Source organism: Polypterus senegalus, chromosome 1 (genome assembly GCF_016835505.1).
Source record: "Polypterus senegalus isolate Bchr_013 chromosome 1, ASM1683550v1, whole genome shotgun sequence".
NCBI classification, from domain to species: domain Eukaryota; kingdom Metazoa; phylum Chordata; class Cladistia; order Polypteriformes; family Polypteridae; genus Polypterus; species Polypterus senegalus.
The window spans coordinates 90838477-90854352 of NC_053154.1; the positions used below are offsets into that span (position 1 = coordinate 90838477).

Sequence of the window (15876 nt, forward strand, 5' to 3'; positions counted from 1 at the left end):
TCATGGACAGATGTCCTAACATTTTTTTTTAGAATTCTCTGATATAATTCAGAATTCATTGTTCCATCAATAAATGCAAGCCGTCCTGGCCCAGATGCAGCAAAACAGGCCCAAACCATGATACTACCACCACCATGTTTCACAGATGGGATAAGTTTTCTAGAATGCAGTGTTTTCCAAACATAACGCTTTTCATTTAAACCAAAAAGTTCTATTTTGGTCTCATCCAGTGTTCTCCCCAGAAGGTTTTTCCAGTCGGGTGGCATTAAAAAACGGGGAAATTTGGCGATGGGGAAAATTAAATGTGCACTATTTTAATTAGTTAATTATTATTAATTATTTTCCAATGCTCAATATGACTTCCTTTTTTAATGTTTGACACTTATGCCAGAATATTTTTATTATATTTAAGAAGTATCTAATTCAGGATCCTGCATCCCAACAAAAATTTTAAATAACAATTGTTATGACATAAACCAAGACGCACAAGTATTGTCACTGTCGGGAAGAAAAGTGAAAACAATAAAAAAAAAGTATGGGAAACCTAATGAAGAAAATTTTTAAAACATTCTTCAAACCCAACTTGCATATGCAGAAGGTGTCTTTAGTTAAATACTCATTCTTCTTTTCTTCCTAGAGGCCCAGTTGTCTGCAGCTTCCCCAGGATCTGGGCCCTCCAAGGAGATCAGCATGAGATTATTTAGCGTGCTTTGATTCATGCGATTTCTTAAACATGTCTTGATCCTTTTAAGGGCGGAAAACCCTCTTTCACATTCAGCTGTGCTCACTGGGATCACTAGCCCAATATGAGCTAGTCTGGCTAAATTTGGAAACGACTGTTTGAGCTCTGATGTCGTCATTTTAAGTAAAATGTGTTTTGGACTGAAGTCTCTGTATGATTGACTTCTGATCATTTTTGACACAACTGTCCATTCTTGCCTGCTGCTTTCATGTTTCAAAATTGGAGGGCTACCATTTTTGGAGTAATGATCAAAAAGAATTTCAGCAGACTCACTTGAATCATGAGTTTCTGCATTGAAAACTTTTGAAAAGCTGGAAATAATTGGCATGTCAGGGAATCTTGCATCTAGGTGCTTAACAACTATCTCTAGGTATTTATCATATATTACAGTTTTGAATGACATTACATCAATCCGTGTATAAACAATGCGGAGATCTGACCATTGTTCTGCCAGACAATGATGAAGCCTTTGAAAATATCTCCCAGGAGTATCTTTCAACTCCATGATGGACAATTTTGTTGCGAGCAAAATTGGCTCAATTTCGGTAGGATTAACATCTTGCCTTAGATAAATTGGACAACAGGTAATACGTCTGAAAGCATCATCAGAGAGGAAACAAAATTGTACATTTTAATACATCTGCTTAATCCATCAGCTGTAATGTCATTTCGTTCAGTGGCCTCTCTTTCCAGAGCAGCTATGACACTCAACATACACTGTCGTATTGACTGTACTGCTAAGTCATGAGACAGCCATCTAGTGTCACTGGCCATTTTCAGCTTAATCTGGGGAATGTTCAGAATATTTTGAATTTCCTTTAAACCAGTCATCCTAACCGAAGAATTTTGGAAGAAATAGAACAGCTGCCTTAAGATGTCATTCAGTTTTGTTAAATAAGGTACTGCAGCTGCTGCTTGGACACTTGCAAGGGCCAATCGGTGGTTTACACAGTGGCAGTTGACCAAGAGTCAAGATGTTTTATCTTTAAGCAGTTTTGCCACACCTTTCTGTTTCCCAATCATAACAGCCACTCCATCTGACCCTAGTCCAACCAGATTAGCAGTTTTCAAGCCTAGAGTGTCCATAGTCTCACTCAGTGTGTTGGTTATAGTCTCTGCTTTGCCATCAATCATATTGCGGGTTGATACAAAACTAATTCTGACCTCTTTAGTGACCTGGCAAACATATTTAATGTAAAAAATTATTTTTTTACAAAGGAGATGTCTGTGGTTTCATCACACAGAATACTGAAAAAATTTTCAGCGTGTATATTTTTCAGTATGTTAAATTTTATTTCTGATGCTAAGACATCCAGCAGCTCTTGCATTATTCTTTCAGAGGTGTAATGTGCATTTTTACCAACATTGAGATGTTGTAAAAAGGAACAACCTATTTCTTTACAGTGTTCCAACAGCTTTTCAAACAACGTTGTATGTGGCAACTCATTTTTTGCCAATCAATACATGGATCTTAAAGATCCCACAAAGGTAACTCTCTATTAAGTTAAGTTATTTAACACAGATACAGATATTTCAATTTGACTTATTCCAGTTTGCTCTAGTACAACGCTTTCCTAAAAGGTCAGCAGAAGACTCAATGTGCGTTTTACCTTTTTCATGGTCCAGCAAGCTATCTTTTCGAATTCTTGTGCATGGCACATTTACCCAAGGTAACTCCCTCATTGGGGGTTGTTTGTTTGAATATTTCATATACAATGAGCACCACATACCATTTTCTTTGACCATTAGCCAATCCAAATCTTTAAACCATTGTGTTTTTATGCCGGATAAGCGGTGCTTTGATTTATCAATTGGCAGAGTGTGTGCTGAAGAGATATCCCCTGATGGACCAGCTTCTCCAATGTCTTTGTCTGAAATTGCCACATGAGGAGTTGGTGCTGCACCTTCATTAGTTTGTGGCATCTCTTTTCTGAAATAACTGAGCAGTGTTGTTTTCTGAACACTTTGCTCATGTTTGTAAAACGTTTGGAAAAAATTAAAAGTACCTATGAATAAGACTTTTGAGTGGGAAAGTGAGAGCCTTTTGGATATTCAATTCACACTTGCACTACAGCAGGGCAAGATATGAACAAAAGATGGCAGATGGATTACTTTAACAAAACTACGGAAGCGTATTAGGGCCACGGTGAAGAAAAAAAAAACTATATGTCAAGAATAAAGTCGACGTGTTGACTTTATCCTCAACATTTCCACTTTATTCTCGCGGTTATTTCAAGATTAAAGTCATTTCCACTTTATTCTCATAGTTTATTTTGTCATTAAAGTAGAATGTCGTAAACTAATCTCTACCCTAAAATCAATGTTTAATTTACTAGTCATAAGGTAATGTAGTACTTTAAATGCTTTGTGTTAAGTGTTCCCTGACCGAGTTGTTAACCACTACGCGCTTCTTAAACGGACTTCCTCTTTCACTGAGGAGGCACCGGCAGGTATCGCCACACAGAATGCATTCACTTAATGATATTCCTGCTCTCTGAACTTTTACAAATGCTAAGATAAATACTTGATATCATTTTCATGATGAAATGCATTAAAGCATGTATTAAACATGCACAGTAATGTGGCGGTAGTGCTGCTCCCTCGCAGTAAGGGGTCCTCAGGTGTACGTTCAGTGTAGAGAACTTTATGGCAGGTGTGACAAGGCTCCAAAAAACTAGATGTTTGAATGGGTATCGCAAAGGTTTAACTGAAATATTGTGTAAATGTTGGGTTTGTGATCTTGTGATCGGAGACACAAACACAGAATTCAATGGAAGTTCTTATGAGCGGGCTTTCTTTATTGCATGCGTGCTGTCTCTATATGATGTACCAAAACCCCAATTCTTATCCTTCCTTTTTCTTTCTCCACATAACCAATCACCACACAATAACACAAAGCATTTCATGCGCTACATAATTTATGACGGGGTTTGAGAAAATCTAGTAAATTAAATATTCATTTTAAGATGAGGTTTAGTATACGATGTTCTACTTTAATGACAAACTACGAGAATAAAGTCAACATGTCAATTTAATCTCGAGATAAACGGCGAGAATAAAGTGGAAATGTCGACTTTATTCTCGACATAAGCTTAGCAGCACTACACAGACTGCACCGACACTGAGAACAGAGACATCACTTCCTGAAGCCCTTTTTCTGATATCTGATAGGCTGGTTCCACTAGACTTTTTTTATTTTATTAGTCCTCCTCTCGACCGCCCACCTCCACATCCTCTTTGCTTGTGAAGTGTCACTCTGCTCCCGCTATTAGCATTTACAACCTCCTCTCGCCCGCCCACCTCTCCATACTCCTTGCTACTGTAACTAAGCTGCTCTGTCCCCACTATTACCATGTACACCCCCCCTCTCGAAAGCCCACCTTCCCATACTCTTTGCTTGTGAACTCCGCTAAGCCTCGTCCCTGCTATTAGCTTTAGCACCAAATGATCGTCAACATCCCGTCCCACGCCTCTCCCTTCGCAACTTGCGATCTTGCTTCTAACATATTTGCCCACCGGCCCGCTCGTTCCTTGCGAGATGACAGCCGGGCACTCAACTAAATTAGAAAGATGCTAGGGAGAACACTGGTCTCATCCGTCCACAAAACATTCTTCCAATAGCCTTCCGGTTTGTCCACGTGATCATTAGCAAACTGCAGACAAGCAGCAATGTTTTTTTTGGAGAGCAGTGGCTTTCTCCTTGCAACCCTGCCATTCACACCATTGTTGTTCAGTGTTCTCCTGATGGTGGACTCATGAACATGAACATTAGCCAATGTGAGAGAGGCCTTCAGTTGCTTAGAAGTTATACTGGGGTCCTTAGTGAACTCGCCGACTAATACACGCTTTGCTCTTAGAGTGATCAGTGTTGGTCGACCACTCCTGGGGAGGGTAACAATGATCTTGATTTTCCTCAATTTGTACACAATCTGTCTGATTGTGGATTGGTGGAGTCCAAACTCTTTAGAGATGGTTTTATAACCTTTTCCAGCCTGATGAGCATCAACAACTCTTTTTCTGAGGTCCTCAGAAATCTCCTTTGTTCGTGCCATGATACACTTCCACAAACATGTTGTGAAGAGCAGACTTTGATAGATCCCTGTTCTTTAAATAACACAGGGTGCCCACTCACACCTGATTGTCATCCCATTAATTGAAAACACCTGACTCTAATTTCACCTTCAAACTAACTGCTAATCCTAGAGGTTCACATACTTTTGCCACTCACAAATATGTAATATTTGATCATTTTCCTTAATAAATAAATGACCAAGTATAATATTTTTGTCTCATTTGTTTAACTGGTTTCTCTTTATCTACTTTTAGGGCTTGAGTGAAAATCTGATGATGTTTTAGGTCATATTTATGCAGAAATATAGAAAATTCTAAAGGGATTACAAACTTTCAAGCACAACTGTAGCAACTAATGTGGCTAGGAGACCTCAAACTCAAAAACAAGGAACACAGTATGGATGCTTGGAATTTGAATGACTTTGTTTTTACAGTTATCATAATATTTTTTCATAAAAATGCTCATGTATTATACAGAGCAGAAGATGATTCCTAATTTCCATATATATGTGTGCAGTTATTGATGTACACATAAAAATGGTAAGCATGATGCTATGTGGATCATCTGTCCATTTTCTGTATCTCGTTCAAATCATAAAGGACCCTTGAACTTACAAATGGTATTATTATAACTGTTTAAGGTGGTACCCTCCAAAAATTGTGGATCATGTGTTTCAAACTTCCTTTTTTCTATTACTTAACATTTATCAACAATTTAAAAAAATACCTGAAAGATGTAAGAGTGGCACAGTGGTAGCGCTGCTGCCACGCAGTTAGGAGACCCGGGTTCAGTTCCCGGGTCCTCCCTGCGTGAAGTTTGCATGTTCTCCCTGTGACTGTATGGGTTTCCTCCCACAGTCCAAAGACCTATAGGTTAGGTGGACTGGTGATTCTAAATTGGTGCTTGGTGTGTTTGTGTGTGGATTGGTGGCTGGGATTGGCTCCAGTGGACCCCCTTGACCCTGTGTTTGGATTCAGTGGGTTGGAAAATGGATGGATGAATGATGTAACACATGGGGGAGTTGTTTTGTATATGTGATGTTTGGATGGTATTTTATAAAGAAGCAATATCCAATCTGAATAATTTTATATGCTTGTTTTGTAGGGAACTATACAGACTGCTCCTGATGGCTGCTGTAAAACATGTAAGTATCTGCAAGAAGAAAAAATATTTAGCATATATCAAGGTGGAAATATCACCTGAATATATGACACACTTTTCCTTATGATTTAAATATTTCAATTTCTTAAACACCACTCCATAAATACTTTATATAAAAGTTAAAAAATAAAATGTAACAATTTATGTGTATTATATTTATTATTAATATATTATATGTAAGAAGCTTGCCAGTACTTTTGCCTCATTTCTTTGTCCGCTAGTCAACAGATTATTAAAACAATTCATCTAATTGGTGCAGCACATTTTTAAAAAAATGGAAGTTCGCCTACTTGTACAACATAACAAGGCAATTTTGTCACCATTCCTTTGCAGGGAACTTCTTTCCGTTACTCGTAATTTCAAGCTGCACTTCTTTTTTTATTAAATAATGATTATGGACTTGGCTGGAAAAAGGCAGAGACAGAACCTTAGAACAGACTGAGAGGTAGACATTTTGGTGATGTAAAATCTCAGAATTCAAGTGGGAGAAAGCATGAGAAATGTTTCAAAGTCAAAAACACACTAACACCACGAGAAGTCTTTTAATTTTTATACAGAATCTTGGTCAACCAGAAAGTACACAATGCAGACCATTATACTATCACAACATGGTCCATAAGGACATGCCCATGAAAAACCAAGATGGTGGAATGTCAAGGCATGAAATAATTATAACACTATCAGATAGGTTTTGAATCAATTGAATAATGACAGGTAATGGATTTCCCACCACAATATGTTAAGTAGAACTGAAGAGAAAGTAAAAAAAACTTACAGGGAAATTTTTCAGACCTTGGTAAGGGGACTAGATGCTTAATGCTTATAAATCACTTTTGGTGAAGAAAGCAGAGTAAAGTGCAGTGCTGTACTATAAATACGGAATTACTCTACCTTGTTTCATTAACCGTTATTCTTACATTATTTTAGTGGTAGTGAATGACTGCACTGTACAACTAAATAGTAACACACTCACAAATAGGGCGATTTACTGTGCTTAAGGGTAACCGAAGGCCGACTAGTTATCAGTGGCAATTCATAGTCTTCCCTGATTAAAATTTTACCATCTATGTGACCCAGAAGACAGAACGTACTAATGCAGAAAAAGAGATTCTGAACACAAGATAGCTTAATGCCAGGAAGAATTCTGGTGATTTTACACAGGACCAGATACTACAGAAATGGCTGCAGCAAGGCTATAGACGCTTCTACAATGTGGCAATACAGAGTGGTGCTGATTAAGTTGTACTGTTGACTGATTTGCAAAGGATAAAAGAAATGTTGCAGTCTTTTCACTATTATGGCTTATATTAGGGTCCCTGTCCACACACTATATCTATCAACATACTGTACTTAAAAACACTTTGCACGCCTTTTCAGTTTAAATGTATTTTAAAAAAAGGTAACAATCCAAATAATATTACAGCAAAACAATTTGGTAATACTTCAGAATATTGCTAGCCTGTTGTACTGTATAATAGACAGATGCAGTACATAACAACAAACAGTTGAAGGTCACAATAGGGCTACTCACATTTCTTCTGCTGCACATAACAAGACCTTTTTGTTAGATAGCAATAAGTGACCAATAGGTGGTACTACAGGCAGCCCTTAAAGCCCGTACTCTGAAGTGTTACCAATAATTATTTACATCTACAGCAAACATTCCCAACAAAAAAGAAAGACAAATTATAGTTTGATGATTTAAACCATTTTTTTTCCTTTTTTAGGTCTGGAGAAGAACAAGTCCTGCAAGCTTCAGACAATTACCAGCTTTATAACTGATAGGGGATGCAAGTCTTTACAACCCGTTAAAACAACATTCTGTGAGGGCGCCTGTAACACCTACTCCAAGTAAGCACCCTGTTCTGCTTTACACTTCAGTCAAGAGTCTGGATATATTGTTTTAGGTCTTGAGGAACTTGCAGATCATCTGAAAATGTGACAATTATTTCACTGGGCACAATTCCTTAGAGGATAATATGTTCAGTGTATGTGTCTTTCTGACCAGTAGATGGCAAGCATGGCTGCTGTAAGTACATTAAAAGAAAAGCTGTCTACAGTTTATCAAGAATAGGTGTGGAAAGGAGAAGAATGGAAAATATTTAGTTATGGGTGGCTCTATATCAGACACAGTTTACAAACCCTTCCCTTCACACCTAAAGACACAACTGTATTTTTCCATTCGTGTGTGAATTAATCTTTAGTCAAGCTCCACATGAAACATCTTAATTTTTATATTTATAGTGAATCATGCAAGTATCTAAAGAACAAATAAATAATAATGAAGTAAATTACAAATGGAAAAAATGAAAGGCTTTTCTTATAAACTTGTAAACGTGTTTCTAAAAATGCATCAACAAATTTAGCCTGTAGATGCTGTAGTTCTACTTTTAAACAGACCATTGTGCATAATCTGTAAGCCATAAAGATTTGTTTGTTATGTAGATCATAACTGTGTGTTCATTTGCCATCCATTCCTAGTTAGTGCCTTCTAATTGCTCTTATTTCCATCCTGTAGATACTCTGCCTCAGCAGCCAACATGCAGCATAGATGCACTTGCTGCCAGGAGGTGAAGACCCACAATGAAACCATCAGTTTGGCCTGCAGCGATGGAACCATTAAGCCTTATAATTACATCTACGTGGACAAATGCGACTGTCGCACCACTTCTTGTGGGCCTGACTTCAGTAGAACAAGAACCCGGAGATACCTTCCGAAAACTGCAAGTGAGGAGTTTCCCTGAAAACGCTATAAACACCAGAATGAATTTTGTCACTTTGACCGTGCACTAGTTTTCTGAATGAAATCTCTATTTATTGTTCTTTCGCTTCATATTATTAATGTCAGCTGCTAATTAGTCACTTTTTTCATATGTTAAAAGTAGATGTTAAAGCCTTGCCTATTAATCAATAACTCTTACTTTCTTAGCAAATAAAAATATTGTGAAATATTCTTGTCTAACATTTCTCAATCTAAGTATGTCATAAATGAAGGCTGACCCTGCACTCTGATCTGCAGAGGTCATATGAAAAGACATAATCATAATCCCCTCATGGATTAATACAGTGTTCCAAAAATAATTAAATAAAGTAAGCTGTATAGAGCAGTATGGGGTAGGCTCTAGCATGCTGAGTAAAGGGGGCTTTTATTTCTGCACTTGAGGGGTGCTCTCCAGTTTATTTTTGTGGGCTGACATAATCAGATACATACAGGGATACACAAAGTTGTGCTTCAAATGCATGCAATGAGCAGTTCAGTTTACTTACAAAAACAAGCTAAGGTCTGATTTGGAAAGACAAATATTAATCATTTAAGAGCCCAATAGCTCTGATTGCTTTGTTACAAGTCCAGCACACCACATTGTAGAAAACTGCACTGGCCATCACAGAGTTACAGAAGATGTCAAGGATGTCACTTCCCACAGTAAAGGAACGCAGTCTCCTAAAGAAAAACAGCCTGCTCTGCCCTTTCTTATATAGCTTCTCTGTGTTCCAAGACCAGTCCAACCTGTTATTGATGTGGGCCTTCAAGTGCTTGTAGGACTGCACCATCTCAACATTGACTCCCTTAATTGTGACTGGACATAGACACTCTTTGGTGCAGCCAATGTTAATAACCAGATTCATGGTTTTGCTGATGTTAACATGCAGACAGTTCTCTTTGCACCAAGAAACAAACTTCACCTGACTCCTATACTCTATCTCATCCCCTTTATCAATACACACCAAAATAGGAGAGTCATCTGAGAATTTTTGAAAGTGACATGACCTGGTGTTATATTTATAGTCTGAGGTACTTAGAGTGAAGAGAAATAGAGACAGGACTGTACCTTGCATGGCGCACATTTGTATTAGAGACACAGTCCTTGAGTCTCACAAACTGTGCTCCTCCTGACAGGTTGTCTATTATCCAGGACACTACAGGCTCATCCACCTGTATATCTCTGAGTTTACCCTTTAACAGGGATGGCTGAAAGGTACTGAAGGCACCGGAGAAATCAAAAAACATACTCCTCACAGTGCTGCCAACTTTGTGAAGCATCTAGATAAGTGCAAAACACTTTTGAGAAACAGCCTCTCAAAGGTCTTCATGATGTCAGACATGAGTGCCACTGGTCTGTAGTCATTAGGTGACTTTAGAACAGGAACAATACAGGATGTTTTCCATAACAGTGGCACAAAGCCTTAGGGAAAGACTGAACAGGTGACAGAGGACACCACAAAGTTGGTGAGCACAGGAACAGTCAGGCAATTCCCACAAGTAATCTGTTTCAAAAACATGAGAGCCCCTCAAAAATCACATCTCACTCCCACTCGCATACTGGTTAAGATATAAAAAAATGTTCTACAAATGTCTGAAGTGGTCTGATTTTCAAGGAAACTAAAGGAAAATAAAGCTTCTTCCATTTTTTAATATACGTACAAGTAAAAATAAAGAAGGTTAGTTTGCAAAATGAAAACTAAATAAAACTTATTTTCCACAGTACGCAACTGTTTTTGTAAGGTCCAAGTAGTGGATGTCAAAATTCAAACATGCTTTTTGCAATTTGGATCAATCAGTGCAGGAATATTTCATAATAGTATGTTGACATATACTGGGCTGGGTTGGACAAAAACAAGGAAGTGCAAACTTTTGCCTTGAGTCATCTTGATCTCATTGTCAAAGTATTTTAGCCCAAAAGTAGAATGTGAGCTTCTACTGCTTTAGCATCAGATGGGATTTCTTAAAACAACAACAACATTTATTTATATAGCACATTTTCATTCAAATGATGTAGCTCAATGTGCTTTACATGATGAAGAAAGAGAAAAAAGACAAAATAAATAAGAAAATAGAATTAAGAAACATTAATTAACATAGAATAAAAGTAATGTCCGATGGCCAGGGAGAACAGAAAAAACAAACAAAAAAAAAAACTCCAGATGGCTGGAGAAAGAAAATTAAATCTGCAGGGGTTTCAGGCCACAAGACCACCCAGCCCCCTCTAGGTATTCTACCTAACATAAATGACATCGCAATCAGTCCTCATTGTATTCAGAGTTCACATGTGGAAGAACTTGATGATGATGGTCATGTGAACGTATGGATTAGTATGGATTATGGAGCCACCAGGAATGACATTGATAATTAAATGCATATACAGAGTATCAGTATTAAACTAAAATGAAGCTATGAGAAAGCCATGTCAAAATAATGAGTTTTTAGCTGTTTTTTTAAAGTGCTCCACCGTATCAACCTGGCGAATTCCTATTGGCAGGCTATTCCAGATTTTAGGTGCAAAACAGCAGAAGGCTGCCTCACTGCTTCTTTTAAGTTTAGCTCTTGGAAGTATAACCAGACACTCATTTGAAGATCTAAGGTTACAATTTGGAGTGTATGGTGGAAGACATTCTGAAATATAGGATGGAGCGAGATTATTTAAGTCTTTGTAACCATAAGCAGTATTTTAAAGTCAAATCTAAATGACACAGGTACCCAATGTGGTGACATCAAAACTGGAGAAAGGTGGAACTTGCTCAAGGAGATTATAGTTAATACTGCAGTTGAAACTATTGGATATGCAAAGGAAAAAAATAGGAAAGAGTGGTGGAATAAGGAATGCCAGAAAATATTAGAAGAAAGAAATAACCCAAGATCAAAAATGATTCAAAGAAGATCAAGATATAGCATGGAGAAATATTTAATAAACAGAAGAGAAGCAAACAGAGTATTTAGGGGGAAGAAGAGAGAGTTGAAAATGGAAAGGTTAGAGGAAATGTAAGAAATGAGAAGAGAAAAAGAAAACAGAAACTTGTACTTAAGAATAAGAAAATTTAAGAAAAGTTTCTAACCAAGAAAAACTACTTGCAAAGATGAAAATGGTATGATATTGGACAGGAACATAAGAATCTAGAAAGATGGGCTGATCATTTCTTCTCAACAGTAAGTTACAGTGAGGGGAGAAAACACTTTCAAAAAACCAAAAATTGAGGAAGTAGAGGAAGCAATAAGTCAGTAAAATGCAACAGAGCACCTGGAGAAGAGGGTATGGCAGCTGAGCTCTTGAAATATTGTGGACAAAAGACAGCAAAACAAATTAACAAACTAATTAAATAAGTTTGAAAATGTGAGCAAATCCTACAAGGATGGAAGGTGGGCATCATATACCCAACGCATTAATAACTGCAGAGGAATAACATCGTTGAATGTTGCATGCGAAGTTTTTTGCCAAGGTATTAACAAGGAAGCTGAATAAATATGCAGAAGAAACCTTTGGAAGTTACCAACCTGGATTCAGGAAACTCTCTTTGGTGATGTTTGTGGGGGTCCAAGCCGTTAGAGTTTGTAAAAAAAAATCATTGCAGCTCTGACTCCAGCCTCCTAGGGACCCTGTAATCACCGAAAATTGTGGGTGGAAAATAGAGGTCCAGTTCTGAGTGTCAAGACGGACAGCGAAGGTTGATAGGACAAGAACTGGAGAAAGGATTCACAGGGGAGATGAGGGAGAAAGTCACACTGGGCTCTGGGTATGAGGATGAAAGGAAACCCAGTTCTTAAATGCATTTTACTTTTGGAATTTAACATATGGAAACGTATCTAATTGAATTTAATTCTTAGCAAAAGAGCACACGTTTTTTATGGAACTATTTCTGGAATATTTATTTATTTAATAAAAATGTACTGCACTTTGTGAACACTTTGCTTGAATAAACTGTACAATGCACTGTTTGTATCGTCTCTTCCAGTGTGAGACTGTCCTCATTGCCCAGTCCATCTCAGTTTCATGACTGTTGACATCCTGAGTTCAAGGAGTATGCCAGCTGCAAGCAACTCTGACATCACAGTACCACTGATCACATTTTCATATCAAGAACTATACAGGATTCCAAAATAACTTTGTTTCAGTTATTAATAAATTATAAACTGGCCTTTGACAATGTGATAGAGTAGGCATAATGAAGATGTTGTAAGACTTCAGAATACCAAAGACACAAAGTGACCTTACAATCATGACTCTACAAGAGAGTAAAAGTAAAGTAAGGATGCAAGCTCAGCTGTCAAAGGATTTTCACATTAATCAAGGACTCGGGTAAAAGCATGTTCTGTCAGCAGTGCTTTATACTCTAAACGTAGAGTTTACAGAGGTGAACCTAAATATAAATCCAGGTGGCCATATTTATAATAGAATGACAAGTGTTAGCTATGCCAATGATGTTGTTCTAATTACTAGAAACCTAAAATAACCTGAAATAAAAAGCTGTTGTACTTAATAATGAATATAAGAGAATAGGTCTGTAATTCAGTCAGGACAAAATGTATGATAAGCACAAAGTGTAGGACAGAGACATTGAACTAGAGGAATAACAGATTTGACAGGCTGAATACATTACATTTTTATGAGCAATTTAGAATCAAGCCTATGGTATATTCTGTAATTAAAGCATGACTAGCTGCAGTAAAGAAGAAGTTCTATTATGCTTTACAAGGACTATTAAAATCAAATCTGTTTCCCAGAAAACTAAAGGTGCAGGTTTATAAAGTCATGATGAAACCAGTATTTCTGTATGGGTCCTGATGCTGGATGTTAACAAAAAGTGAAGAAAACACACTGCTTTCTTAAAAAGGAAAGATCCTGAGGAAGATACTTGAGTTCATAAATGAAGGTAGAGAATAAAGTCATAGAACTAAGTAAGAACATAGATCTCGTTACGGAAGTGAAAATCAGAAGGCTGGGAAACATGGAAAGACCAGATAGTGAGAGAACCCTTAAGAAACTAAAAAATACCAGCCCACAAGGCAGCAGAAGTGTTGGACAACCAAGAAAACAGTGAATGACAGAAGTGTAGGCTTATCTGAAGAAACTCAAAGTTAAAGGATGAAGAAAAAAAAAATGGAGCAGAATCTTTTAAGGCAGCCAAGGCTTTCAATAGGCTGTAGCACCAGACTGGGACTTGAGAATTGGGACAAACCATATGTTATACTTTGAAATGAGTATTTTATGTGTGCTGCCCAGAGCCGCCATTCAAACCAAGCACTTTCAGTTGCAACGAAGCTACATTATTTGCAGCCTTCATTTATTTTTAGTTTCTTTGCTAATTTGAAAACCATCTAGTTGCCAGTAACTTAGCCACTAACATTACCCATTTCTGGAAAACATATTTAGCATTTATTTAAGAAGAAATATAGGATTGAAAGCAACAATGTTGCCTGGTTCAATGGTGTATTGGTTCACTCCTCCTGTCCATGGCCACATTGATCTTTCATTTCTTCTTCCTTCACAGGGGTTTAAAGTTATATATAAAGGTTAAACTATAGAAGCTAAACTCATGCTCAAACTTAGTTCTCAAATTAGCACAGCAGTCAACTTATGCATGAAGTTTCAATTTAATTCTTTTATAATTTTCAGACAATTACAACTGTCACCTCTGGATTTCAGTTCTTTTATCTTCCCAGTCTTTTCTTTTTTAATTTTTCCATTTCTTTTTTTTTTTCTATTTTATTTATTTGAAAACAAAACATTATAACAAACCACAAATTAATCAGACAAATGGAAATAAGATATCCCTCATATATAATCAAAAAAGAATATTTTTCCCATTTTTGAAATTCCCCAAAGAAAGCTCAGCAGCTAAAAGCAAGATGTTTCTGAGGCCAGCATCACACTGCACAACTTGACAAATGTAGTTGCCAGATCTTTTTCCCTTGAAGATGTCAAATTATATTCAAGGAAAGATAAAACTACATCACTGCCTCATAACTTTTCAGCATAGGTTCAACTTTCCTGTTGTGCTGTGAAAGCTTGCCCTTTTTGACAGATAATTAACATGTTTCCTGATGGTGACAATGGCTGTGTGAATCTTTTCCTGGTATGTCGCATTCAGCCCTAATCTTGCCTCTTTTTTTTGTTTGTTCGTCAGTCAGTCAATCATTATCCAACTCGTTATATCCTAATACAGGGTCACGGGGGTCTGCTATAGCCAATCCCAGCCAGCACAGGGCGCAAGACAGGAACAAACAACAGGCAGGGTGCCAGCACACACCCACACCCACACACCAAGCACCCACTAGGGACAATTTAGGATCGCCAATGCACCTAACCTGCATGTCTGTGGGAGGAAACCAGAGCACCCGGAAGAAACCCACGCAGACACGGGGAGAACATGCACACTCCACGCAGGGAGGACCCGGGAAGCGAACCCAGGTCTCCTTACTGCAAGGCAGCAGCGCTACCACTGTGCCCCCGTGCCGCCCCTTTGTTTGCTTTCCAATATTTTTTTGGTAAAATAAACATAAGACTTTAGGCAGACAAGCCTCTTGTCTGTTTACACAGTCCAACACATCCATTTTACATCTTTCCTTTTATTCACATTGTATGCCTTGTACTTCTTGGTGAGTATATATTGTTTATCAACTCTTTTCACATGTAACTTGTTTAATATTATGATTGCAAATCATAGAGCAATAGAGGTCACTCCTGGATGTGCATCCAACTATTCATGAATTGGTAAGATTATGTACATGGCTACAACTGAAAATCCCTGGAAATGTTGTGCAGTGTAAAGGGGGCTTTACTTTTTGTTTTTGGTGTGAAATTTGTTTAATATACATATTGTTAAAATTTTGCATTCTATTATTTATATATTAACTGTTAGGTTAGGTTATGAAGACTTTATTATCCAAGAAGGAAATTAATTTGCAGCAGGGGAGTACAAAAACATAAGATGCTGTTACTTAGATACAAGAAAATAAGTCAAGGCACAACATCTGGCAACCAATGTTATCATCAAAACAAACACAAGATTTTTACACATAAGGGTAATTATCTTTAACAGTACACGATAATAAGAAGTCATCATTCCACAGGATCTCCAGAACTACTAGAATTCAAAATGTATATAGCTCTAGGAATTAAAGAGTTGT

At 37.4% G+C, this 15876-nt stretch overlaps 1 protein-coding gene across 1 annotated transcript in view; it reads left to right on the forward strand.

Moving 5' to 3' along the window:
• LOC120526161 (mucin-2-like) overlaps positions 1-15876 on the forward strand; it is a 120002-nt gene that overhangs the window by 82795 nt on the left and 21331 nt on the right. Inside the window, exons 42-44 of the mRNA XM_039749211.1 lie at positions 5919-5958; positions 7703-7826; positions 8494-8702. Coding sequence (XP_039605145.1) covers positions 5919-5958; positions 7703-7826; positions 8494-8702 — 373 coding nt within the window. The remainder of the gene's footprint in view (positions 1-5918; positions 5959-7702; positions 7827-8493; positions 8703-15876) is intronic.